At 64.9% G+C, this 26,310-nt stretch overlaps 3 protein-coding genes across 8 annotated transcripts; all 3 read left to right on the forward strand.

Moving 5' to 3' along the window:
- The first annotated feature begins 2,614 nt into the window (after positions 1-2,614).
- CRIP1 (cysteine rich protein 1) lies at positions 2,615-5,683 on the forward strand. Of its 2 annotated transcripts, XM_081050518.1 has the most exons (7): positions 2,615-2,676; positions 3,417-3,950; positions 4,185-4,255; positions 5,099-5,193; positions 5,266-5,323; positions 5,414-5,463; positions 5,557-5,683. In XM_081050518.1, exons 3-6 carry the CDS (start codon positions 4,216-4,218, stop codon positions 5,455-5,457), a joined length of 237 nt encoding a protein of 78 aa, XP_080906644.1. In that variant the 5' UTR covers positions 2,615-2,676; positions 3,417-3,950; positions 4,185-4,215; the 3' UTR covers positions 5,458-5,463; positions 5,557-5,683. The 2 variants fall into 2 exon arrangements, with proteins under 2 accessions (XP_080906644.1, XP_080906643.1); XM_081050517.1 differs by lacking the exons at positions 2,615-2,676; positions 3,417-3,950 and having other exon boundaries at positions 4,142-4,255.
- A 2,410-nt stretch (positions 5,684-8,093) lies between these two features.
- TEDC1 (tubulin epsilon and delta complex 1) lies at positions 8,094-16,626 on the forward strand. 5 transcript variants are annotated; one of them, XM_081047394.1, is made up of 9 exons: positions 8,167-8,600; positions 8,698-8,776; positions 9,087-9,289; positions 9,527-9,682; positions 10,747-10,845; positions 13,183-13,269; positions 13,659-13,826; positions 14,321-14,506; positions 16,318-16,626. In XM_081047394.1, the coding sequence occupies exons 1-9, from the start codon at positions 8,301-8,303 to the stop codon at positions 16,495-16,497; spliced, it is 1,458 nt and encodes a 485-aa protein (XP_080903520.1). In that variant the 5' UTR covers positions 8,167-8,300; the 3' UTR covers positions 16,498-16,626. The 5 variants fall into 5 exon arrangements, with proteins under 5 accessions (XP_080903521.1, XP_080903520.1, XP_080903522.1 ...); XM_081047396.1 differs by having other exon boundaries at positions 14,321-14,455; XM_081047395.1 differs by lacking the exon at positions 16,318-16,626 and having other exon boundaries at positions 8,094-8,600; positions 14,321-14,932.
- Positions 16,627-18,442: 1,816 nt separating this feature from the next.
- On the forward strand, positions 18,443-21,945 carry TMEM121 (transmembrane protein 121). Its single transcript, XM_081047399.1, has 2 exons — positions 18,443-18,532; positions 20,484-21,945. The coding sequence occupies exon 2, from the start codon at positions 20,639-20,641 to the stop codon at positions 21,596-21,598; it is 960 nt and encodes a 319-aa protein (XP_080903525.1). The 5' UTR covers positions 18,443-18,532; positions 20,484-20,638; the 3' UTR covers positions 21,599-21,945.
- Positions 21,946-26,310: the final 4,365 nt, after the last annotated feature.

Raw genomic sequence — 26,310 nt, forward strand, 5'->3', positions numbered from 1 at the left:
GGGGGTGGGCCCAGGCCATGAACAGGCCCAGCAGTGGCACTGGCAAGACTGGAATTGGAGGCGGTTCTGCATGGGCTTTGGCTTCAAGACTCAGAGGTTCCTAGAACCAGGCTCAGCTTCAAGGACAGTAGTGAGCAGGGGCAGCACCCCATCTGGACCCCAGACAGGGCTGGCTGAGGGAACTCAAGGTGCACGTGTCCCCATCCCTGCACCCCACCCCTTTGTATGCCATCCCTCCTTCCAGGAGTGAAGGGGAAAGGCTTTCCTCCCACCTGGGTGGCTGTGAGCAGAGCCCTTCCCCCATGCCTCAGTGCCAGGAGGGCATGGAGCCCAGCAGGCTTACCCTGGGGCCAAGCCTGGGGCAGACAGGGGGTCCCGGGAGACAAGCTGCTGAAAATAGACCCTGGGAATGTCTGAGTGTCACTGACTCAGCCAGGACTGGGGGAAGGGCAGGCAGGGCTGGACCTTGAGGGGGGAGCTGCTCTGCCCCACCCGTCCACTCTGCACTTGTCCTGGGGTGCGTGTTGACTGCTCAGAGCACCTGTGTGTGAAAACCCATCTGACCTCCTGCCCTAGGAGGGGACATTCTTACACCTGGCCATACTGAGAAGCAGACCTGGGTGTGGGCTGCAGAGGGAGGCCAGAGGCACGTTTCAGTCTGCGGAGGGAGGGCCTGAAGGTCTGTCGTGCCGGAGCATTAGAAATCTCTTGGGGGGTGGGGAGCGAGTGGCTGACTCTTGCAGGTGGGTTCCTCAGAGGTCACTGCCCAGTGCATGCGGGCCTCCCCAGAATTCTATGAGACAGGGTCCTTCCTGGTTCTCTTCTGTGTCCCCAGCAGAGCCTGACTGGAGCATGAGCAGGAGAGGATGCGGGAATGAGCAGACAGAGGTGGCCTCGGCTGGTGCACCCAAACCTTGCAGTGCCCATCCCCCCCATCAGGTCTCAGGGCCCTGGGGTGCCCTCATGCTGTCCTGGTGCAGGGCGGAACGTTCTGAGCACAAAGGCAGGCTGGGGCGAGCAGCTGGGTTTCTTTGTGTCCTGTCCTGGACACTGCCTGTGCCTGCTGGTCGGTGCCGGGACACAGAAGAGCAAGGGCCAGGGCTGCAGTGCTGGCAGCACTGAGGGGCAAGGTTGGGAGGCTGCACCTTGGAGTGAATGAGGGGGTTCAGTATATCCTCCATTTGTTCAGTGCCAAAGCGCCTTTACAGAGGGGGATCAGGAATAGAGGGCTGGACCCAGTCTCCAGCTGGCCAGCTGGTCCTGCGCCGGGTGGACCCTGGGTCAGGTCAGCGCACCTCTCCCCACAGGTACATCCTGCGCCACGTGCTTTGATGGAAGCAGGAGCCCTTGCAGCCAGGGGGTCCCAGGTCTCGGGGTTGCTGTCAGGGCCAAGCTTCAGATGGGGTGCCTGGACAGAGTCTGGGGCAGGCAGGAGCTGTCCACCCAGGTGCCAGGGACCTGAGGAACTGCAGTTGACGAGGGCTCCACAACGTCCATGCGCAAGCAGCGTGGGTGGGTGGGGCTCAGGACATTTGGAGGGACACATCAGTCTATGGCTGAAGCTTTGGGAGGGTTCCAGGGAGTGTGTGTGTCCTTGGGTGTGTGTGTGTATGTGTCTGTGTGTCTGGAAAAACCGTGCTGTGTACCAACCAAAGGGCGAGGCCCGTGGCCCTTGCCCCGCTCTTAGCAGCTTCCCCACCATGACCATAGCAACAGGCAATAACAGCAGGGGAGGCTAGGAAGTGGCTCATCACCCTGGTTTTCAATGGGGGGCTCCCCTGCAGGGTGGAGTTGGAGTCTGCGTGTGGGTGAGGGCAGGTGGAGGGGAGGACAAACCTGGCTCACCTCCCCACCTGCCTGAGGACTCCAGCCTGGACTGGACGAAAACATGGGACGCTGCTCTGAGAGGGGCCCTGTGCCCACCCCTCCAGAGATAATCAGGTGGCTGCCCCCCACACAAGTATGCCCCAAGCACGGGGACACACACAAGCAGGCATCCAGGCACCCGATCACTCACCGACCCCTCGGGAGGTCTCCTCCCAGCACACCCAGGGCACTGCAGGTGGGGTGTGCTGCGTGTGGCCCTGTGACATACACCCGGCCTTCCTGGACCCTGCAGTCCCTCCTCTTCTCTCGCTGCCTCTGCCTCTACATTTCTGTCCCTGGCTGGTCTGTGTGCGTGCACCCTGTCCCCCTTCTTCCCCTGTCATGCTCTCTTGGGATCATGGACCCAGGAGATGAGAGAAGTTAGGACCCGCCCTGCTCCTGGCCTCTGCATAGGGCCCAGGCCTGGGTGGGGGCAGTGGGGGCAGTTGGGCTTGTGGCCTTAGCTCCAGAAATCACAGTGAGGGCAGCGGCCTAACATGACCATGGGTGTCAAGGCTCCAGGGCAGGAGCAGGCCAATGTGGATGGGCGGGAGGCTGGGGGTTCCACACCAGAGGGCATTGGGCAGCCAGCCACTGAGGGGTCCCAGGCCCCTGGGCTTACAGAGCCCCAGTGGGGGCAGAACTGTAGCATCAGAGAGGGGGTTCCCAGGGAGGAAGGAATGCCTAGAAAGAGATGTGGGGAAGAGGAGTGGGATTGTGAGCTCTACTGTGGCACCCTTACCAACAGGAGACGCTGGATGTGGCCTCTGGCACCCTTGAGCCTGGAGCTCCCAGGGGGGCAGACGGCAGGTAGGTGGGTTGTTGAGATGAGGCATCTGTGGCTTCCTTATGTCTCCCCTGTGCCCGGTGGGTGGGTGGGCTTCAGGGAGGGTGAGGTAGGGTCACTGCACTGGGTGCTGTGGGCGCTGAGTGTCTGTGTAGGGAGGCTGAGAGCTCCTAGGCCCTGTGGGAGGATGTCCCCAGCATCCTCCATGGGGACAGGGCCTGGACAGGCCCAGAGATGATGTGTCTTTTGAGATGGGTGTGTGAGGGGAGATGAGAACATTAGTAATTGTGGTGGCTGAAGGGAGGGGTCGTGGAGGGGGGGGAAAGCCGATGAGCTGGGGGCAGGAGGGAGAGAGGGCTGGGAGCTCAGGCTTTCAGGAAGCCAAGGAACTGGGTGTGGCACCCCCTGCCCCCCCAGAGGAGGGAAGTGAAGGGTCCACAGAGACAGACCGCCCCTTCCCCCAGAACAGGGAGGTGTCCTGGGTGGCAGGGGGGAGGGTTAGGCCAGGCAGTGCCCTACAGGGCAGGGATTTCCCCATGGGGGTTCCCCGTCTCCCACCTGTACCCCTGAGCTGGCGGGTTGAAGGATGGCCTGGGACCCTGCAGTCCGGTGCCAGGCCCCTGGGCCCACCCCACTCCCGGGGCGGGAGGCACTGTCTCTGCCTGGCACTGGGAGGCACAGGCCAGCCCCTATGCGGGCAGCGGACTTGGGCCGCACCCACCAGGCTATGCGCTTCCCCAGAGATAAGGACCCTCCCCCGCAGGCCGGCCTCTAGAGACCTCCCGGGCGTGGCGCCCACAATCCCCGCCAGAATCCTCGGCCCCCGCAGCCCTCGCTGTCCCCGCCCAGGGAGGGGGCGCACCGTCTGGAATCCCTTCTTCCGAACTCCCCGGGGACGTTCCCGCTGCCGTCTGAAGGACTTCCCAGGAGCGGCGGGCATGGGGGCTCGCAGAAGCCCGGAGGTCCCGTGGGGGTGGGGCTGGCCCGGTGTGGTGAAGGATGGAGGGGAGTTCTCCGGGGGTGCCAGGCTGACACTTCCCTGGCAGGTGTCCCCGACGCTCTGTCCAGGAGAAGGCCGGGTTAAACCGTGTGGGAAGTTCTCGCCCGCTGTTTGCCTCTGTTTGCATTTTAGATAAGCTGTCCCCGACCCCGCTCCAGCGTATCTCCTGGGGGCGCGAACAGGTGCTAGGGACAAGGGGTGCTCCTGGGGCACCCCCGGTGCAGATCCTGGAACGCGCGATTCCACAGCCCTGGGCGAGGGGCGGGGCTGGAGCCCCAGGAGCAGCCCCGCCTTTCAGTGAGTCCCCCCAGCCCCTGCTGGGTGGGTGGGCAGGCCCAGGGCCTGCCCGGAGGCGGGGGTGGACTAGATGACCTTTCGCGGCCTCCAGTTCTGGAGCCGAGGTCCTAGGGTCCAAGTCCCGGAATTAGGGGGCGGAGCGCGAGGGCGGGTCTCTAAGAGGCGGGGTCCCAGGGTCCCTGAAAGGCGCGCACCCGGCGGGACCCACCCAGTCCAGTGCTCTGTTTGCTCCAGGCCAGCCACCAGCACCGGACCCGGCGCCGCCATGCCCAAGTGCCCCAAATGCGACAAGGAGGTGTACTTCGGTGAGCGCATCCCAGGGCACCTCGGCCCACTCCCCTCCGGTCCGCGGTGCACCCCGCCACCCACGCGGAAGCGCGGCCCTGGGGCGACCTGGCCGGGACTGTTTAGGGGCTGGAGGCGCTGGGAGACCCTGGGGAACCGCCCCGGGAGCAGACACCTCAGCCCTGCCGCAGCCGCCTGCGTGTGCGGGCCGGGACTCTTGTATAGGGTGACCCTGTCTCCCGGACTCTGCGCCTCCCGATCTCTGTGGGTTCTCGACTCTCTCTCCCCAGCTCTGTGTCTCCCCATCTCTGGGTCCCGCTTTCTTCCGCCTCCTCCTGGGCACGCCCTGGGCGGGGACCCCGCAGGGCAGGAAGCAACGCGGGACTCCTGCCGCCCCCGTTAGCCTTAAGTTAAAACTGACGCGGAAACCGGCGCCCGGGTCCGGGGCTCCGCCTCCGTGCCCTGCGCCCGGGGACCCACCCACGGGAGGGGCAGGAAGAAGTGGGAAGTCCCCTAGCCCGGGCCACGGAGAAGGCGCCCTGCGGGCCCCACCCCGGGACCGGTGCAGAGGTCGGAGGGCTTAACCCGGCAGCTAGGCCCTCCCGACCTTCCAGCCCCCGCCCCGCCCTAGGGCCTTAGCGCCTTCTCTTGTTTATTTGGCTGGATTGGCCGGGGGCACCAGAGGTGCTGCTCGACACCCGTGGGACACAAGGGTTATCTGAGACTTCAGCTGGTCCACCGGGTGTGGGTGGGCGAGGTCCTGGGCAGAGGTGGCTGGAGAAGATGGGTATGTGAGTAGGTGGGTGTGCCCTGTGTCCCCAGTGAGAGCAGTGTCTCATGGGGGGTCTTATGTACCTCTGCAGCTGAGAGGGTGACATCTCTGGGGAAGGACTGGCATCGGCCTTGCCTGAAGTGTGAGAAGTGTGGAAAGACACTGACCTCAGGGGGCCATGCCGAGGTAGGTGGGGCCTGGGGGGCCGCAGGGGAAAGGGTGCAGGGGGACAGCCCCTCATGACCTCTCTCTCTGCAGCATGAAGGCAAGCCCTACTGCAACCATCCCTGCTATGCCGCCATGTTTGGGCCCAAAGGTATGCTCCCCACGGCCCCCCCAGCCCCCCACGGTCCATGCAGCCTGCCACGGCTAGCCACTCCTAAACTGCCCACTATTTTCTCTGCAGGCTTTGGGCGGGGTGGAGCTGAGAGCCACACTTTCAACAAGTAAACCCAGGTACACCCCCATCCCCCCACAACTGGCCCTCAGGATGGGCTCCCCCAGTCCTGAGTGAGGCCTGCACTCACCTTGGTCTCTGTCTCTGTGCAGGTTGTGGAGACCCCATCCCTGGCTGCCTGCTGGACCACTGCCCCTTTGGGCTGATGCCTGGCCTGAACCCCAGGCACCTGGGGCTCCCCTGAGGACCCCACACTCTCAATAAACGCAACACTGGGGACTTGCCTGTGTGTGCCTGTTGCTGGGGAATGATCCAGGGGAGCTGCAGGTGGGGGTCCCAACGGCAGACCCTGCCTGGAAATTGCGCTTTCTGCTGCATCAGGATGCCCTGGGGTGGGAGCTCTGCTGGGGGCCTATTGCAGGCTGCAGCCCCCTCTGCACAGCAAGTGGCCTGGACAGCCCCCAAGGTGCCCCCGCCCCAGGGGGTGGGGGGAAGGCCGACAGCTGGAACACCAGACTACCAGATCAGGAGCGAATCATCTGAGCTCATGCTAGTTCTGTTTTTTCCTGAGCTGGGGGAGTTGTGGGGAGTCCTTGCCTGCCTCCCCACTTCCTGCTGCCCTGACCTTGTCCCCTTCCCCACCCCATCCCACAAGACCAGGCCAGCTGTGCTTCTGCAAGGATGTCCATCTGGGTATCACCGCCCCTCATTTGTCCCCACCCTGTGTCCAGGGACTACCAAGTGGCCGGCTGCCCAAATGGAGCATTTGAGGACCGGCTGTGCAGTGATGGCTGGGGGCTTTCTGGACAGTGTGTGTCAATTCAGGCAGCAGCTGCAGACTTGGCCACTCTCAGAACCCTCCCATTTCCCCCACTGGCCAATCTACTCCACCCCTCCTAGGTCTCTGCTGACCTAAAGAGCCCAGAGGAGTCACTTCAGCTTGGCATGAAGTGGCCTTGGCCCTGTCCCAGGGCTTTGGTGGAGGTACTGTAGGTCTGAGCTGGACAGGCTGTGGGAGGGGATGAAGGGCAGTGTGTGTCTGCGGGGTAGTGGGGTAGAGGGAGAGAAACTGGGGCTTCACGGGATTCCACCAGATGGAATGTGGGTGGGGAGGCACAAAACAGAGCACGCTAAGGTGAGGCTGGGTTTTTCAGTGGACAGTGGTGGGGTGGGGGCCGGGGGACATCGAGTGGGCAATCGATGTGCAGGACACCTCTCCAGAGGCCTGGGGGAAGAGAAGAGTGGGTCAGCCAGGCCTCGGGTGGGGAGGAAAGCATTCTGGGAGGAAGGCCAGCAGGTGCAAAGGCCCGAGAGGGTTCCAGACCCAACATCAGGAACCAGTCGTGGACGCTAAGGGATGTGGTCTGAAGGCTGCGGGGAGACTAGCCAGAAAGGCCTCCGCTGTCGTGGATCGGGAAGGCAGGGCCAGAGTGGGGCCTGTGCTCGTCCCAGCCTGTGCTGAAGGGGGACCCTGGAGGGACTGATGGGAGGGCTGGGAGCAGGCAGCTATGTCCCTGTGCTGGTGGGGAGCAGGACATGGGCCAGCGGGGGTGGCCACGAGAAATGGCTGTTCGGTGGGGGTACTGGGGCAGGGGACCCAGGGGCACCTGCGATGGAGGCCCAGGGAAGGAGGTTGGTTATGGGGAGACGGGTGAGGGGCTCACTGTGCCTGAGAGGGAGGCAGGCGGGCAAAGGTGAGGGCTGCGAGGAAGATGGGGTCCCGGCATGACTGCACTGCTTGTGGGCTTGGCCACAGCTGGGGAGGGCTGGGGCTCTGAGGACAGATTTCTTTCCCATTCCCTCCCCTCTCCCCCTTTCATGCAGTCTTTTTCACAGCTTTCAGGTATCATTTACATACATAAAGTTCACCTGTGCACTGGCAGTGACTAACCAGTTCACAGCCTTTGGCAGCGGCCACCAAAATCCAGTTCTGGACCACTCTTGTCAGCCACAAAAGTCCCCTCGTGCCCATTTGCTGTCACTGCCCACTCTGGGACTCTTTCCAGGCCACTGCTGCCTGCACATGTGCTTCTCTGGGTCTCCAACAGATGCAGACACAGACCAGCTTCTCCCCTCGGCTGCAGCCGTGCATGCGCTCGTGGCAGTGGTGTGGCTGCCCCTGAGGACTGACCACTCCGCCCGCGGACGGCCTCACTGCACAGCGGGCGGCCTTCGGCTTGCTTCCTTTAGGGCTATTACGAGCCGCGCTGCTACGCACTCGTGTGTGTGAAGACAGTTCTCCTGGGTTCTGGGACTGGCATTTTTGCTTTCGGGTAAACTTATGTTTAACTCTGAAAGAACCGCCAAGTTCTTTCCAAACGTTCCTTCAAAGACAGCCTCTTCCGTGGCGGGACGGAGAGGCTGCGGGTGCAGGGCCGAGGGAGGCTGGGGAGGGTTGGCCGCGCAGAAGACGGACGGGAGGAAGCGGGGCCGGGGGTTCTGCAGATGGAGGTTCAGGAGGGGAAAGCCACCAGCGTCCCCGGAGGAGCCCTCCGCCCGCGAGCGGCGGGGCTGAGCTGGGCGGGGCGAGGGCGTGCCCCTGCAGCGGGCCCCGCCTGGTGCGCTCGGCGGGGTCCGGGCGCCCCCTGGCGGTCGGGCGGGAGAGGGCTTGGCGGAAGCGGAGAGCCGCCCTTGGGCGGGGCGGAGGGAGGGAGGGGGAGGGCCTGTGGCGCCCCGCTGCGCGGTCTTCAGGACCGCGAGAGCTCCGTGAACGCGTCCGCGGACCCTCGGGCGGTTGCTAGGTGGCCATTTGGTGCAAGGAGGTGAGACGCTGAGCGGCGGAGCGTGGACTAGGCGGCGGCCGGTGTCGCCGCGATTGGGCCGCAGAGCCGGCAATGACGATTGGGCTTCACTAGACCGGAAGTGCCTCCGCAACGGACAGAACGACAGCGCTCAAATGCCGAGGGCACCGCCCATTGGGCGGGAGTCAGAGGCGTGTCCTGGACCGCGCGGGGATTGGATGCAGGCGCAGCAGAGTCGGTACCGGCGCGGTGATTGGACACTGGGAACGGCCGGCGGTGGCGCGCGATCCTGGGAGGAGGACGGAGCCTGCTGCATGGGGCGGCGGCGGCGCCGGGGGGACCGGGCGGCCGCGGGCGGGGCCCTGCCCCAGGCCATTTCCGCGTTAAGTCGGACGCTCCCCGCCGGGCCCAGCCCTGAGATCTTCCGCCGCGCCAAGTTCGACCTTCCGGAGGCGGTGAGGCCCGCGAGGCCGGCGACCAGGCCCAGTGGGGCCCCGGGCGGACGCAGGGAGGCGGCCGGCCCTGCTGATCGCCACCCTCTGATCCCCGCAGGCCCCCGCACTCTGGCGGCTGCTCTTCTGCTTGCTCTCGCAGCTGCGGGCCCCCGGCGCCTCAGTCTCGCGTGTCCCGGGTAAGCCCCACCGCCCCGCTAAGCCCCACCTCTGGTGGGCTGTCCATCACGGCACTGGCTCCGCCCACGCCTGACACCCCGTCCTCTCCGCGCTCTCCGTGCGAGGCCCCGCCCCATCAGCCTCGCCTCCTCCAGTCAGTTCTCGTGGGCTCTGGTCCCTCCCACCTCATAAGCCCCGCCTCCAGTTGGCCCGCCGCCTCCTTCGGGTTGAGTCGCACGCTGGCTGGGAGTCGTGCCCGGGTTCCTTAGGGGTCTGGGTGGAGTCACCGCCAGCGGTGGGTCCCCTGAGCTGACAGCCTCCTATCCGCAGAGGCCCAAGCGCGCTGGGTGAAATCTGCGCTGCGTTCCCAGGGCTACCCCCGTCGGGGGCTGGCTCAGCTCCCGGACGACGGCTCCCGGGGCAGCCGCGAACTGCTCCTGGCCCTGGCCTGGCTCCTGGCCCGCGGGCCCCCGCTCGAGCTGCTGCTGGCCCGGGCGCACGTGTGGCTGGGCGACGAGATGCCCGTGTGTGAGGTGGGTGTGGGGCGAGGTGGAGGGTCCCGGCCCTGGGCGGAACCCTGGGCGCCACCGGCCTGGCCCTTGAGGACGGGCCGGGGCGTCGGGGCTGCCATCCCGCTGGCCTGCCTGTCCCGGCCGCCCGGGCCGCCTCTGCCCCCGCTCTGGCTCTCGCTCCCAGGGGCCGCCTTGCTCTTCCCCCCCGGGGTCTCCCGGCGGCGTGGGAGCGCGGCCTGAGCCTTGCCCCCTCTGCAGTGTGAGGCCCTGGCCAGCCCTCGCCGGCCTGCTGCGCGAGTGGAAGCGGACGGCTGTGTGGACGTCCGCTACCTACACTGGCTGGTGGGAAAGCTGCGGTTCCGGTGGCGGAAGCTGATGGCCAGTCAGCAGGAGCAGTGCTCCCTCCTGGGCAAGGTAATGCCGCCTGGGCACTGCCCACCCAGGGGCACTTCGCTTCCGTGCTGCAGGCTGTCAGGCTGCCTCTCCCTGCCTGTGGCCTGTCCAGTGAGGCCCTGAATAGGCTGGAAGTGGGCCTCCCAGGCTGGCTGGCACTGCCCTGGAGTGGCACAGAGCCTGTGCCCAGGGCTCCAGGTGGTCCAGGAGGGGGCCTAGGGCAGGTGGAGCTGGGCATCACTGGGGCAAGCAGCCTGCAGGTTTGGCCTTCCTGTGCCTAGAAGCCACCAGACCAGAGGCCTCAGGCTCTGTGTCACTGAGCATTGAAACGGGCTCCAGGCCCTGGGGGAGCTGCTGCGGCCTGGGCCTCCCCTCTTCCCACTGCTTTCTGGCTGTGGGCTGGTAGGGCTCATCTGGGGGCACAGGTGCCCCCCACAGGCCCAGTGCAAGTGTGGGCTGAGGGGGCTGCAGGCTCCCTTCAGTGCAGGGCTCCTTGGTGCTGGGACCCCTCGTCCTGCGTCTCCAGCCCCAGCCGAGGGTCTCATGCTCAGCTGGCGTTTACTAGGATCCCTCACTCCCTTTTACCTGGCCTCGGCTCCAGCCACTCCTGCTTGGGACGCAGTCACCTATTAACCTCTGTGCCGCCTTTAGGCCTCACCTGGTTGGGGAGCCCTCACTGCCCCCCAGGCCCAACAGATCGCTCTGTGTCTTACCATCAGCCCCACTGGACCGCTGAGCCTGTCCACAGGCTGTTTCGCCCACCTCATGGGCCTGGCACTCGACGAACTGAGGGGGGAAGGAAGCAGGGGTGCACCCTCCATCCCCACCCTCCACTGGGAGCCTGGGAGCTTGGCAGGATGGGGGAGCTGTGGGGAGATACCCAGTGCCCCTCCCTCTGCAGGGGCCACCTGGCAGGCCCTGGGCTGGCCCCCTGCAGTGCTGAGGACATCTGCCCTGGACTGCCTCGGCAAGGTGTGGCCCTCAGCCCCATTTCTACATCTGAGAGGGGGGCTCCAGGGCCTCTGTCCAGCACTGGGGGAGGCACCCACCCTTGCTCAGCCTGGGCTCTGTGCTGCCCATTACAGATCCACTCGTACACTCGCGGTTGCCACAGTGACCACAGACTTGGCCACCTGTCTGTCACCGAAACCGAGCTGCTCCGGGATCCAGAGGCCGGCCGGCAGGTGAGGGCAGGACCCAGGGTGGGAGGGTCCTGGGGGGGAACCTGGGCTTTGAGCTGTGTCTGTCACGCTCACCAGCTTGCCGGTGTCTGGGACGGGCATGTTGGGCCTGTCCCGGTCTCCTAGATTATCCAGTGCTGTGGGAATGCGGACTGGCTGCTGTGTGTGCACATGGCCGGCATGGGGGGGCCCGAGGGCACCCATGTCGGGGCCAGGCTGGCAGCCAGTGAGGAGGGTGCTGGAATGAAGGAAGAGCATTGCAACTTCCAAGGGGACAGTGTTGGCGTCTCGAGCTTACGCAGGTGTCAGCTGGTGATGTGGGGTGCCTGCCTCGCATGCCCCACACTCTGGCCAGAGGTCTTGGGACACGCCCAGGACTGGCCGTCCCTTGAAGGCTGGGCTCTGGCCTGTCCAGCCTGCTAGGCTGGCACCATTCAGCCCCCTGGGTGCCTGGCCTGGCAAGAGGGCTCAGGCCAGGGCTGGTGTGGCTGCAGGTCCGTAGGTGTTGTGTTCGTGTGGGGGCTGCATTCCGTTCTAGGATCCGTGTGCCCAAGTGGGGACGCCTGCCTGGCCCTTGGTGTCTGTTGGGCCTGTGTCCCTGGCCGACACCTGGCTGGGTCCCACTCAGGCAGGGCTGCGCGGGGCCCTGGAGGTGCTGAGGCAGCATCTGGGTGTCCTGAGGTGCCCTTGGCTCTGTCTCCTTTTAGGGGGGACTTAGCAAGGCCCTGGCTTGTTGCCCACTGGTCCCCCTGGGTTGGAGCAGAGCTGCGGCTGCGCTGGCTCCCGCCTGGTGTTGCCTGGGATCCTGGCCTCTGGGGGGGTGGGGGTGGTTGGCGGGGCTCCCCTGCCTCCTGGAGGCTGCACCTGTTGGTGCCAGAGGACTGCAGACAGTGTGGCCAGGTGGGCAGAGGCCACAGTTGGCTTCCTTGCACAGTTTCTGGAGGGGGAGCTGGCAGCAGCCTGGTCTGGCCTACCTGAAGGGCCTGTACTCCTGGGATAAGTCCCAGACGCTTCTGGAATGATCTGTGGCTGTGGAGTGCTGTGGAGTGGCTGGGCTGCAGTCTTTTCCTGGCATCCCTGTGCCCCCTCCCTGCCCCAGCCCTAGGGGTGTGAAGGGGACTTGTTTCCACCCCCTCCGTTGTGCCTGTTCCTCTTTCCTATGGCCTGGGAGCTGGGGGGGGGTGTCACTCTGTGGGACTGTTCTTGGAAATGGCATTAACTGCTCCTTTCAGTGGCTAATGCCCTCCGAGTGTGTGTGTGTACACGTGCGGGCACCTGTACTCTGAGTGTGCGGGCACTCTCCCCAGGTCTGAGCCCTCCCAGGCTCTGTGCTCGCCAGGTTGTGGGCTGGTTCAGGCCTCCCTCCAGTCTGCACCAGCGATGGGCTTGCTGGGCCTTCGGCCTGGCATTCAAGGCCACCCCCATCTGGCCCCTGGAGCCCCAAGTTCCAGCCGTAGCAAGCAGGCCCCTGGCTTCCTGACCAGCACTCTGGGTTTTCTGTGGAGCCAGGGGCAGGAACAGGTTTGGGGGGCAGAGCAGGGGCCCCTCCCTGTCTAGGGGAGACCCAGTGTCACGTGTGGTAGCCCACAGTGGTGGCCTGGCAGAGCTCCTGTCTGGCTGCCACACTCTGGACATTTGTCCCTGCCTGGAACATGCTCCTGGGTTCCCAAATGGCCCAGTACCTCTGTCTTCTAGAGGAGCCGCAGCAGGTGCCTGGCCTGGGGCTTCCCAATGGGGACAGGGGCTACACAGCCCCTTCCCATCTCGGCTGGGCCCTTAGGTGGACAGTGCCAGCTGCCTCGGCTGCACCTGGGCGGGGCCCTTAGCCCAGCTTCCCGAGGCTGATGCAGGGGCCAGATGGGTGGAGTGCACGGTGGTCCCTCAGCCAGCCCCGGCTGCCTGGGTGCAGGTCTGTGGGCACGAGCTGTGCATGCCGGGCAGGGGTGTGGTGGGGCCTCTTCCCTATCACTGCCCAGCTGCACACCATGAAGCTTGTTCTGCCTTTGGGATTGCAGGTCACAGGGGAGGGGTTTCCCTCCCCCAGAGGTGGCAGGTTTGCGGTCTACCTCCCCATTTGCTAGCAGCCTCCGGGGTGCAGCCCCCAATTAGTGAGGGATGTGGATGGAGGTCCCAAGTCAGGGGGCACCTGCACTCAGCCTGACCCTGGGGCTAGCAGTGGGGGCCGGTGTAGGGGGTCCCCGGGCTGCTCAAGCCTGGTGGTGCATGGAGCTGGGGCTGCTGTGTGCTGCAGGGAGGGGTGGGTGCGATGGGTGGGGTCTCAGCACTGGTGGCCCAGTGCACACGGGCTCCGACAGGCCTGGTTCCTGGTTTGCGTTGCAGCTGCTGCGGAGGCTGCAGAGTGAGAATGCACGGCTGGAGGCTGCCCTGGAGTGGCGGTGCAGGGAGCTGGTCTTCTGGCAGTGGATGGTCAGGAAGCTGGGACGCCCCCCTTCCCTGCCCTTGACCATAGCAGCCCCGGGGTGGGGTGGGGCATCTTCCCTCCTCCCAGAGGACAGGAAGAGGAGACTCAGGGCCACACACCATCCCGGCCTGCAGCCAGCTTTGCACTCAGTCCTGCAGCTCTGAGTCTGGGGCTCCTTCCACATGTCCATGGGTCCCCCTGCCCAGCTCCTGGGGAGCCCTGACTTCTTGGGGGTCTGCAGCCTTTTGGAGACTGGCTTTTTTGCCTGGTGATGGTAGCCAGGCAGCTTGCTGTGTGGCCTGGGGCGGGCATGCCTCCTGTGCCTCCGTCCCGCAGGCTGGGGAGCTGACGTCTGTGCTGCCGCCCACCCTCACGGGGGCCTCTCTCTCTTCAGGACACCGTCCTGGGTTCCTGCCCCCCAGAGTCCTCGTGGCCCGCGTTTCTGCCCAGGATCCCAGAGCGCGGGGCTGATGAGCTGGAGCTGGTGGCTGGGGAGCTGCAGGCCTTGCAGGAGGAGCTGCGGGCAGCTGCAGAGGCCCGGCGGGCGGCCTGGGTGTCCAGGGTGAGGGCTCGGGAGCTGCTGGCGTGACCTGGTGCCTCCACGGGGCCTCCTGGGGAGTTGACATGGGATAGCATAAGTGTGGTCGGTGTACGGTGAGGGCCCCCCAGCTGCCTGAAGCCCTTGTTGGGGTCTGTTGGCTCGCCCCGGGCATTCTTGTGTGGTCCCTGCCAGCTCCCGTCCACGTGGCCTGTTTGACCTGCTGGTGGGCACATGGTCCCCCACCCCACCTGAGGGCAGGGAAGCCTGAGCACATGGGTTCGTGGCTGCAGACAGCAGGCATGTTCTGCTTTCCTTTTGTGAAGCATCGTAAAACGGGCATGGTTTTTCCCCTTCACGTCTTCAGGACCCCGGAAGAGCAAGGGCGTCTCCAAGGGCCTGCAGCCTCTGTGCTGTCTGGCTGCTGTTCAGGCCCCTGCCCGCTCTGCTGGTGACAGGTGACATCTGCAGTGGGTCCTCATGAGCAGGATGTGGAGTCACTGACTTGCCCCTTGCAGGTTGGAGGCCGGGGGCCCGAGTGGAGTGCCGCGCAGCGGGCCGCACAGGAGGCTGTGGGACAGGAACTGGCGGCTTGGCGGCAGGCCTGGGAGCGAGGCGGAGGCCGGGCCCAGCCCCACGGACCCCACCGGCTGGTGAGGAGTGAAGCCGGGGTGCTGGGGGGCCCGGGCCTGCAGGCTGCTGAGGTGATTGGGGTGCTGAGGAGTCGGGAGGCCTGCTTGGAGCTGACACTGCACCGGCTCCAGGGACAGTGTCGGCAGGAGCTGGCCAGGCTGGCGGAAGCCCTGCCCAGCGTCATCTGGGTCCTGCCGCCTGGACACTGAGGGACGAGGACGTGTCCTGGAGTGGGGCACCTAGCGGGGCCTCAGAGGGGCTGATTCCAGGGCTGGGTGGCTACAGGCCCATTAGAAGCAGCAGGCCTGGGGCTGTCCCTGCTTTGGACAGAGCTCAGCCCCTTGGTCGACAGTAGTGGGGTTGGCATGGGCAATCCCCTCTGAGGAGGTCATGACATGTCCAGTGTGGGGGCTGTGGGCATTCAGGGTCTAGAGAGGTCTCAGAAATAAATTGTGCAGGCCTCCTTGCAGGGGCCAGGCTGCTGGCTGTCCCTCTGCCACCCTTTCACTTCTCTTTTGTGGGATGGGAGCGGGAAGGGGACCCTGGGCAGTGGTGGCCAAGGCTGGGCTGGACCAAGGGTGCCTGGGTGTTGGAGGGACCGGCATGGCCTGTAGCACAGGGTGAGTGGAGGCCCTGGGGTGGGGGTGGGGGGACTTGCCACGGACACACCCCACGCCTCTCATCCTGGGTCCCATCTTGCCACCTGGGCCTGGTGTGTGTGCGTAAGTGCTGGATGGGAACCTGGGGGTAGGGGCTCTGCTCCTTTCCTGGGGGTGGTGCCCTGGAGGTGAGGGGGAGGCCACTTGGACAGAAGGGACTTTGTGCCTACACTGCTCTGCTCACAGGGCTTGGCCCTGACAAAGAGCCATCTGTGTCCGGGAACGTGCCCCCAGCTGCAGAGACAGCCCCACCCCCGCCCCAGGAGGCGCAGCCCCAGCCCTGCCTCTCTCACCAGGCTCCCCTCTTCCCAAGGCAATGGAGCCCCATCTCAGACTCTAGCCAGCTCAGGCCTGAGGCCACTCCCAGCCCCTCACCCCCACCCCCTGCCAGTGTTCTTTCCCAGGCTTTCCTCCTTGCCTGGGTGTGCTGGATGGACAGCTCTTGGCCTTTCCGTGGGCTGGGGAATGCCCGTGCCTCCCTGCAGCAGTAGTAGGAGCAGTGGCCAGACCAGGCAGTGCCAGCACGTCCTCCCGTTCAGAAGCTTGTCCCGGACCCTGTCCTATGGGGCCAGCCCCCAGAGAGCCCCTGGGCCTGTGTCCATGCTTCCCAGCCTGGACCCCTCCCTCCAGTCCCCTCAGCACCACCTCCCTAGCTCCTCTGAAGGGCTTGTCACTTCCTGCTGGCTCCAGCTGTGGCCCAGGGCACATGGGACCTGACTGTCTACCTGCACCCTGAATATGTGGTCATGCCTGGACTCCCTGCAGCCCCACGCCCACCCTCCCACCACTGTGCAACCGCCTGGTGGGGCCCTTTTCATTCTGGAAAACCCCCTGCCTTCTGTGGACGGCCATTGAGCGAGGGTGGCAGCTGGCCCTTGGGAATGTGACTTTAGAAATGCAAACTGTTACGGAGCTGTCACTTCATGAATTCACCTGTAGTCATTCCACTTCCTATCAGCCCATGTGTCTGGGTGACCAGCTGCTGATTGTAAAGTTCATGAGGGGCACAGCTCCAGAGGGAAGGCCTGTGGGAAGGCTGCAGTGACAGTGGGCTTGGCTCCCACTGTGCCTGTACACACTAGTGCACGTTGTGACCGAAAGCAGTGGTCTGGTGGCTCTGAAGGCCTGACGCCCAACAGGCTCCCCAGGCTGAAGTTAGGTGTCAGCAGGTCTTCAGTCCCCACTCAGGCTGTCCTCTGACGCCCCTTTCCCTCCACTTCCAGGGTCCCTTGTGGTCGCACTGCCCCCCCAGTCCCAGGCAGCCTCAGTGGCCTGCATCTCTCCTGCGGTTTCCGTCTGTCCGTCTCTGCATCAGTCTTGACAGTTCTCACTACCTTCTCCTCCAGTTCTCGGAGCTTCCTTTCAGTGGTGTCCAATGTGTTAACTTTTCCTTTGATCCTTAATTCTGGTTATTGTTTTGAGGGCTTGAATTTCTGTTCTTTTTTTCCCGTCTGCTCTGTCACATGCATAGTTTCTAGTGGCCTGTCGTGGGCCACAGCAAACACTATTCAGGCTGCATCTGATGGCTCTTTTGGAGTCTGTCTGTTCCTGCTGGCTCCTTCGAGGGGCACGTTGTATTTGAAAATTTACTCGGGGAATCAGTTGAGGTCTGCCAACGGAGACACTTTCCCCAGCACCTCCGAATGTGTCCATCAAGTTAAAGTGAGGTCATTTGGGTGGGCCTTCCAGTATGACGCGTCTTAGGAGGGGAGTCTCGCAGGGAGGCCATGTGGTGTCAGGCAGGCAGGAGGAGTGTACCCACGGCCAAGCAGAAGTCAAGGCACACACTCTAGAGGTTCCCGGGAGCACAAATATCCTGCCCGTACCACTCTGGGCCTGGCCACTGCCCTGAGGGTCAGGAGGGGTGGAGTGTGAGCTCTGCTGGCATCAGGGCAGAGAAAGGCCCCAGGGTTTGCTGGACGGGAGGCCAGAACTGGGTGCTGGTGGGGCGTGTGGTGCTTAGAGCCCTGACACAAGCTCACAGGTTTTGACGAAGATTCCTTTTTTCCTTTTGCATTTGCTCTGGGGTGAGGGCAGAGGGACATGTTCCAGAAATGGTCCAGGTGGTCTGGGGGCAGCACCTCCTAGAACGTGGAGGGAGCAGGCTGCACAGGGCTGTGGTGAACTCAGGGGACACTGCAGGTGTTCCTGGTCCCTTCCAACCCAGCATGCTCTCTGCCTCCTGGACCTGCCATGGTGGTCTGCCCAGGCAGGACCTTCGTGCCCTGGCCTCCCCTTCCTCCCTCCATGCTGCACCAGGGACTTTTTGAGTAGGCCTTTTGTCCCTTGAGGCTTCCCCCGCAGGGGGGGATAGGGGGCAGAGAACCACACCTGTGGGATCTGGGGTCCCTCCCTGGGCACAGAGGTATCTTCTTGTGCTGGCTGCACTTCCTGGAGGGACAGCACGTGTGTGTGGGGGCTGGTATCCCCTAACCAGCTATCTTGAGGGTTCACTCCAATGAGCATCTGTGCCTCTCACGGATAGCTCCCATGGCCTGAAGCACCCGGCCCCCAGTACGAAGGGGAGTGGCAGGTGGGTTACCTGTGTGGGCCCAGGCACCTGGTCAGGGCCTCCGTGTAAGGAGCCGTGGATGCGTTAAGCTCCACCCCTTTGCATCAGTGGGCTCTGGCTGTCCCTTCACCTCTGACCCTCAGGCTCCTCCTCTGTCAGAGGGAGGTGGAAGCAACTCTGGAAAGCAGGGTAGAGAGGCAGTAGGTGTGCTCCCCTCCTCCATCCTAGGGGTGGATGGGCTGGGATGTAGGTGGGGGGCTCTGAGGACAGGCTAGTGACTCTGGTCAGGGGAAAGAAACCTGACACTCCAAACCCTAGTGTGCCCCTGGATGGCCACCCACTGCCTCTGTCCTCCGCACTCAAGACTCCCGGGAAGGCTGGAGAAATCCGCACCCAGGCCCCCACCACGCTTTTTGTTCGGTTCCCATCGAAATCCCGGGTGCCACCTGCATCAGCTGGCATCAGCTCGGCCTCCACGTCGGGGTCAGCTCCGCCGGCAGGTTCAGGGTCCCGCAAACCGCCTGTCGCGGGTGAGGGGGGGGTACCCTGGTGGGCGGGTTGGGTGGGGGCTGCGGCGGAATTTCAGGGCGCTAGCGGGACTGAAGCGCCCGCGGGGCGGTTCTCTGGCTGTGGGTGAGCGACGGTGACAGGGAGACTTCCTGGGCCTGCGCGTGGACCCTTGGGGTGTCCAGCTCCCCAGTGCCACCGGTGCCGGGCGACGCTGCTGCGCGGCGCTGTTGCTGTGGCAACACTCGCCGGACCCCCATCCCCGCGGGCGGCGGGGCGCGTGGGGCGCGGGGCGGGGCCTTGGGCAGGGGCGGGGCGGGGGGCGCAGCGGAGCTGACCGGCGGCAGAGCGGCGGCGGAGCGCGGCCTCGGCCCGGCGGAGGCTCGGCGGGCCCGCCGGGCGCAGCATCTGGCCGGCGGGTAGGCGCGGGCTGGGAGGGCGGCCGCCTCCGCGGAGCGGGGTGGGGGCCCGGTCTGGGCGGTCCCACTGCCGGCCGAAGGGGCGGTGGGATGCGGGCTTGAGGCCTGGGCCGGCTGAGCCCGCGGTGGGGCTGAGGAGCGGGGAGACGCAGCCTGCTGGGAGCGGCCCAGCGCATTCTCCGCCTTGGTCCGGGGGGAGCTCACGGCCCTTGCTCCCCTCCGGTCTCGTGGGCTCGGAGGGCGGTCTTGGGTGAGGGCTCCCGAGGCTGCCAAGTGTGTGAGGTCCCGGCTGAGGGGCGTGCAGGGGACAAGGGGCGGCACCGGTCCCCGGGAGAAGCCGGGGCCGGGTGGGGGAGGGGTGGTCAGGCCAGGCCCTGGCTTCGCGGGCAGGGGCCGGAGCTCCCTCAGTGCGCTCGGCTTGGGAGGGGGTGTCCCGACGCTCTCAGCCCTCAGCCTGGTTTGACGAGTGGCTGAGGGGCCACGTAGAGTGGATGCAGAGGGAGGGGGTGGCGGGTGGCGGCTCTCTGGCTATTTGGTTTGGCCAAGCTCGGGGAAGGAAATTCCCAGGCCGCCGCTGCTGCCATGGGAGGCCCAAGTGTGGGTGTGCGCGCGCGCACCCTACATCAAGCATATCCACCCAGCGGGGCTGAGAACAGGGTGGGTGTGCGTGGGGAGCAGGAGCTTACGGCACTGTGGAAGGAGAGGCACAGGCCGATGACCCCAAGGCACCCTCTACTCAAGGTGTCTGCGCTCCGAGTTATCGGGGGTCCTGTGTGTGGCCGCAGGGACCCCTGGGAGCAGGGTGCTGGGTCGGGGGCCCAGTTGGAAGAGGGCTTCCTTCCCTTGTCAGTGGGCACCGCGTTGTCATCAGGGGCAGGCCGAGCACTGGCTCCACAGTCACGGGTGACATTAAATTTTATGTCCTTGTCTAGACAGGGCGGTAAACAGAGCCGTGGGGCCTGGGGTACTGTGGAGGGGAGAGGAGGGGTGTAGGCCTGGCTGGAAGTGAGCCTGACTTCTGAGTGGGTGAGAGTGTGGGGGCCTCTAACATCCCCAGAGTGTGAACTGGCCCGTGTGGGACCCGCGGCCTGGTGTGATTCCAACCAGCACAGCCACGACAACCGGTGCCAGGGGTGTGAGAGGTTCAGGTGTCTGCAGAGCCCAAAGGGGGTCCAGGTGGTCAAAGCGGAGGGCGAGCTTCGCTCGATTGCCATGAAGGTGTTGGGGAGGGAGCATAGGGGGCCCACTCCTTCAGTGAGCAGGGTAGCCGTGGGTGTGCTGACCAGGTGCAGGGAAGTGTACACAGCACACACAGCAGGCGATGAGGCAATGGGGACGCATGGGGGGAGCAGGGGACAGAATAGTCCAGGGACGCCCCCGGTGCACCCCGAGGGGAGGCTGAGTCCGCTAAGGCGGGGGGCGGGGTAGGGAGGCACGGAGAGGCTTATGGGATGGGATCCTCGGAACTTGGACGACTCTCAGTCCTGGATCGGAACACCTGGGTCCCAGGATGGGGCCGGGGCCTCCGCCCGCCTCCCGCGCTCCCCGAGTGCGCAGAACTGAGGGCGCAGGCCCGCCTCCCAGTCCAGCGCGGCGCTGGGGGAGAGAGGTCGCCCGAACCCCTACGGGAACGGCCTCGGACGTGGGGCCCAGGCCACTAGCGCCTGACGCACGGCCGCGGGGCCCAGCGAGGATGAACCACCGGGACCTGGGGACGCGCGCGGCGGGGAGAAGCCACTTCCATTCTATTTCCTTCCGGACGGCGGCAGGAATGAGCATTTGGGTCTCAGCTGGGGCTGCAGCGCCGCCTGGAGGCCCCGCTGCCGGCTCCTGGTCCCCCGGCGGCGCGCAGTGGCGCGTGCGTGCCACCCAGGTCTCGGGGGCATCGCGGGGGCCGGGTAGGAAGGCCATCCCTCAACCACAGCCTGACTGTCTCCTCTGATCTCCGCAGGTTCCAAGCTCGCGGGCCGGGAGCGGTGGCGCCTTCGGGGCGGCTGAACAGGCCCTGCGGCGCCATGCCTGCGGGTTGAGCGCCGCGGCTGCCGGGCCTCGTCCCACCTCGCGCGGGGGCCGCGCGCGCCCAGGCCGGGGTCCCGGCGGCCCACCATGGTGCTGCCGCCCCCGGACCGGCGCCACGTGTGCCTGACTACGCTGGTGATCATGGGCAGCATGGCAGTCATGGACGCGTACCTGGTGGAGCAGAACCAGGGCCCGCGTAAGATCGGCGTGTGTATCATCGTGCTGGTGGGCGACGTGTGCTTCCTGCTGGTGCTGCGCTACGTGGCCGTGTGGGTGGGCGCCGAGGTGCGCACGGCCAAGCGCGGCTACGCCATGATCCTCTGGTTCCTTTACATCTTCGTGCTGGAGATCAAGCTGTACTTCATCTTCCAGAACTACAAGGCGGCGCGGCGCGGCGCGGCCGACCCGGTGGCGCGCAAGGCGCTGACGCTGCTGCTGTCCGTGTGTGTGCCCGGCCTCTTCCTGCTGCTCGTGGCGCTCGACCGCATGGAGTACGTGCGCACCTTCCGCAAGCGCGAGGACCTGCGCGGGCGCCTCTTCTGGGTGGCGCTGGACCTGCTGGACCTGCTGGACATGCAGGCCAGCCTGTGGGAGCCGCCGCGCACCGGGCTGCCGCTGTGGGCCGAGGGCCTCACCTTCTTCTACTGCTACATGCTGCTGCTCGTGCTGCCGTGCGTGGCGCTCAGCGAGGTCAGCATGCAGGGCGAGCACATCGCGCCGCAGAAGATGATGCTCTACCCGGTGCTCAGCCTCGCCACCGTCAACGTGGTGGCCGTGCTGGCGCGCGCCGCCAACATGGCGCTCTTCCGCGACAGCCGCGTCTCGGCCATCTTCGTTGGCAAGAACGTGGTGGCGCTCGCCACCAAGGCCTGCACCTTCCTGGAGTACCGCCGCCAGGTGCGCGACTTCCCGCCGCCCGCGCTCGCGCTGGAGCTCCAGCCGCCGCCGACGCAGCAGCGCAACTCTGTGCCGCCACCCCAGCCGCTGCATGGCCCGCCCGGCCGCCCCCGCGGGCCCTCGCCCACGCGCGACGCCCTGGAAACGTGACAGGGCCCTTGCGGCTCCAGGGACGCCCCGGGGCGCAGACATGGGCTGGTGGGGCGCGCAGTTTGCATGGGATGGGGCCAGGGGCCAGGTGCGGCGCTTCATCTCAGGGACCCCTCGGGTCAGGCTGCCCCCCGCCGGTGGGTCGGTGGGTCGGTGGGTCGGTGTGTGCAGCCTGGCCTGCAGTGGAAGGGCCCTCCCCAGCCTGCGGGGGCCTGGGTGGGAAGGGAGGACGGTGGCGGAGGTCTGGTCCCTGGAGGGGGGGGTCCCTTGGTGGTGGCCTCTGGCTCAGAGTTTGGGGTCAAGGAGGCCTCTGTCATTTTAAAGACTCGTGTTTACAGTTTCCTATCCAAAGGTTCACGTGCTGCCTGTTTGCTGCGTCCTGGGGAGGGGCTGGGAGGAGAGGGTGTGAGTGAATAAATGCCCCGGGGCTGGGTCTCCTGGGAGGGACCATTGCGTCTCTGTCCCAGAGACACCTTCCCTGCAATCTCATTGTCCCCACTTCCAGAGGTTCCATAACCCTGACTCCAGCTTCCCATCCCTCACTGCAGGGTGTGCTGGCCCATGTCCCTGCACCTCAGGCCCAGAAGTGTCCCCAAGCCCCTGGTTCTGCGCTGGTGCCCAAGGGCTCCCCTAGCTCATGACAGCCGGAAGTCCGATGGGATCAGGTCCCAGCTTTGCTCCCCGGGAGCCGTTGCAGCCTTAGGCCAGGAGCATGGGAGACTGGTTACACTCACCTGGGCCTGGCGGTGGCCCAGACCCCATGAAACCCACAGCAGCCCTGGCCCAGGCAGCATGGCACCCTGGTGGGGCAGACAGGACACGGCACTGAAGTGCATGTGTAGGTCTCCTGTGCACTTGTGATGTGACCTGGGGGGTGGGGGTGGGAGGTGTCAGTTGCATCTGGGGAGGCTGGTGACATGGCTGACTGAGGATGGCTGGCATGGTGGCTGGGTGACGTCTGCACGTCTGTCAGGTGGCACAGAGCATTGTGGAGCCCTATGGCTCTAACACATGCTTACTGCATGCAGCTGCACTTCCTGATGTCAGGGCCTGGGTCCCTGACACCAGTGTCTGTAACCAGCTGCTCCCAGAAGGGCGGGAGCTGGGGTGCAGTGGGGGATTGTTTGGGAGAGGACTAATAGCAGTTCAGGGCTTGGCTGAAAGGTCACTGGGGCCTGTGGGCAGGTGGCAGCTCCACCCCCCGCGCATCCCCCACCTCTCCTTTCAACCCCATCCCCCAGCTCGCTGCTGCCTGGAGTCTGCTTGCCTGCTTTCCAGCCAGCTGGCCTCTGGCACCAGTCTCTTCAGACGCCCAGGGACTACACGGTGACAACCACTCATCTCACACTCCCTACCCTCCCATGGCCCTGTCCCTCCGGCCCTGCCCTCCCAATCCCCCAGCACCTCTGTGGGCCCTGGGGGAGCCTCCCTTGGGGAGCAGGTAGACCCCCCTACTTGGGGTGCAAGGGCCAGGAGTCAGCCGCGCGGGCAAGTGGACGAGGTGGGCAGGGGAGAGGGCATGGAGCAGCAGGAGGGGCAGTGGAAGCTACCCTGAAAAGGCCGCAGCCTGCTAGGTGAAGACAGTGCGAGGGGCTGCATGGGGCCCAGGGCCAGTGGGGCAGGGAGTGTGTGGTTTGGGGAGGGCCCGAGGGCCAGTCCTGCAGGGCGAGCTCCCTCTCAGTGTCTGGGCCTGAGTGGGTCCCGTCCTACCCCTGAGCCAGAGCTGGCCTATCCACTCCCCACTTGGTCTCTCTGGGCAGTCCCAATGGTGGGCTCAGAGAGAGGGTCTGTCCTGCCATGCCCTCCTAACAGCGTGTTTTGGGTTCTGCCTGTTCTGATGCTTTTCTCTCGGAGCCTCTTCCCGGTGGAGGTTGGGAGGCAGTGATGGGGAACAATGCTATGGGGTCAGCTTTGCTATGAGGCCCCGTGTCTTGGTGTCAGAGGTGGAAGCTGGTTCCCCGAGTGTGGCTTCCTCCCAGGGCAGAGAAGACAGCTGGGACTCACAGTCCCCCAGAGACACCCCAGTTACGCTGGCTGGCCCTCCACGCTGCTCACTGCCTCCCTGGCCTCCCCAGCCTCCCAGGCCTTTCACACTAGGGACCCTGGCCCCACTGTCCTGACTTGGTTTAACGGCCCATGGCTCCCCATCTGTGTCTTTGAGTGAGTCCCCCCCCCCCCACTGTCTCCATGAACCTGGGGTCGTGCATGGCTGGGAGTCAGGGGCCTTTGTTGGTTGTGGCAGGAGGTGTCTGCCCTCTGGGTCTGCTTTGGGAATAGGACGGGGAGCAGCCATGATCCAGCCTGCGCTTCGCTGGCTCTCTGAGGTGGGCTGTGATGGCCGGATTCCAGAGAAGCTGCAGCAGGTCCCCGTGCTCTCAGTACGTCAGTCATCAGTGCACAGGCCCTGATGGAGTGTTGGCTCTGAGGCCCTGAGGCTGAGCCCAGGCAGAGACTTGTCTCTGTGCATGTGGGAGGCGACCTTAGATGGTCAGAGCCCACAGGGGAGCAGCCTGGGGACTTGAGGGGCATGTTGGGACGGCAGGCCTGGGCTCCAAGAGCAAGGGACCCCCACCCAAGCTGTTCTCAGTGGGGAGTGGTGTGATCGGATCCATGCCAGAGTAGGCCACCGTGTGAGGACAGCAGGCGCCCCAATGAGACTGCCCAAGGAAGTCAGCAGGATGTGGAGCTGTGGGACTTGGGGGACCCCTGGATGTGGGGGAGGTCAGGGAGGACACGAGGAGGTACCCCAGGCCTGACCACCGGGGTACCTCTCTGACTGACACAGAGGACTGCATGCAGGGTGGGAGGGCACACGGGCATTTTGGAGGGATCGGAATTGCAAGTAAGGACAACTGGGCATTTGGGTGTTGGTGCCCATTGTAGAAGAGGACCTGGGACGGGTCAGGTCCTCAGCCCATGACAGCTGAGGCCTCTCTCGACTCAGGGTCAGACAGAGAAAGAAACAGCATGAGCCAGAGGGGTTGTGGGGGCCGAGGGAACGGCCAGGTGGACAGGGGCAGGTGACCAGTGCGGGGTGGACGGAGATGCCCATCGGTCAAGCAGGAGGCCACTGGCGACTTGACAGAACAGTGCCCGTAGATTGTGGGGTGGACATCCCACTGGAGCAAGTTCGCGGGTGAGTGGGCAGGACAGTGGGGATGGTGCGGCCAGTCCTCCGGGCGGTTTGGCCTGGAGGGGGCAGTGGGTGTGGCGAGAGGAGCGGGGCAGAGGCAGAGTGGGTCAGGGTCCTCCTGGGGCTGGGCCACCTCTGCCCTTCTGCCCTTGCCGTCCCTCCTCTCAGGCAAAGTCAGATGCCACCTCACAGTCCTCCCCCGACCTCGGCACTTAAGAGGGTTGGAGGACAAAACCGGGACACGGTGACCCAGGCCAGCACCGCCCTTCTCCACTTGACCATCCTGGCCGACAGCCCCATTTCCAGATGCCTGCGGAGCTGGCCCCGTCAGGACCTGAGGTGCCCAGACTCCTGTGAGGTCCTGGAGACAGCCTTGCTGCTCACCATTGGCTCCAGCTGGAGCCCCTCTGTCACCTGCGGAACCAGGCATCATTAACCCTGTTCTAAAAGTCCTAGCTTGACTTTTAGCCCCTCCAAAGAGCCCAGAGTCAGCTTGCTGCTAGGTGGGAGATCAGACTGTGGCCTTGAGGACAGAGTTTGAGGCACACCCTTGCAGGGTGGCCCCGTCACACAGGACCCAGGCTCTGTCCACCTTTATGTCCCAGCTTGGAGGGTGAGTGATGTGCCCCTGGGTCGTGCCAGGGCTCACAGCAGCATGACACTCACGTCGTCTGGAGAACACACCCAAATGTAGGACGGGGAGGGCAGAGCTCCTCCTGCTCACCTCTTATTGGCAGGAAGACCTTCCTACAGGTCCCAGTGCAGTCCCCTCGGGCCCCTGTCCGGATCTGGTCTCCACAGCAGCCTCTGTGCAAATGGCTGGCCACAGGGAATGGGGTGCTGCGACTGGTCGGGTCTGGGGTTTGAGCCCCGGGTGCCAGTGGAGCCAGAGGCAGAGGACCATGCTCCTCGTGGCATAGCACGGGCACCGCACATATGTGTTGGCTCTTCTGCCAAGTCCCGGGGGGATAGGCTGCTGGTAGGTTTGGGGCACACGGCTGACCAGCCCTCAGACCTAACCAGGAGGCTCTACTGTGGCGAGCCAGGAGCGCGCACACTGCCTGTGACCATGTGCTCAGTCCCCTTGTTGGCATTCTCTATGATACCAGCACACACTGACATCCCCAAGGAAATGTCCAGCTGCACCTACACGGAGGCAGCCCGCTTGGTCTGAGCCACCAGGTTACTCAGTTCGCTCCCCGTGACCCCGGCAGCAAGCCGCACGCAAGCTGCTCTGTGTCCTTGGGAATTTCTGGAAGCCACAGCCTAGGGCCAGACCTGGCCAACTTCCCCCACTGAAAAGTGGGGGTCCTGTGTCCCCCTCCTGGGGCCCACCTTCACCTGCTTGTGGGTCCCATCACACAGCAGATACCACTCGGTCACTCGAAAAGATGGCAAGCACCCCAACTTCTGACCCTTCCTCCTCCACTTCGGGGCCTATAGCAGTCACATTTCCTATAGCAAAACAGCGAGCTAGTATATGAACAAATCTCCAAATCTGCGGAAAAGTTTTATGAATTTATAGAGCCAAACTGATGATTTCTGGGAAGCAGGATCTCAATGGACTGAGGAAATGCTC

This window comes from Rhinolophus hipposideros (assembly GCF_964194185.1).
Source record: "Rhinolophus hipposideros genome assembly, chromosome: 5".
Classification (NCBI taxonomy): domain Eukaryota; kingdom Metazoa; phylum Chordata; class Mammalia; order Chiroptera; family Rhinolophidae; genus Rhinolophus; species Rhinolophus hipposideros.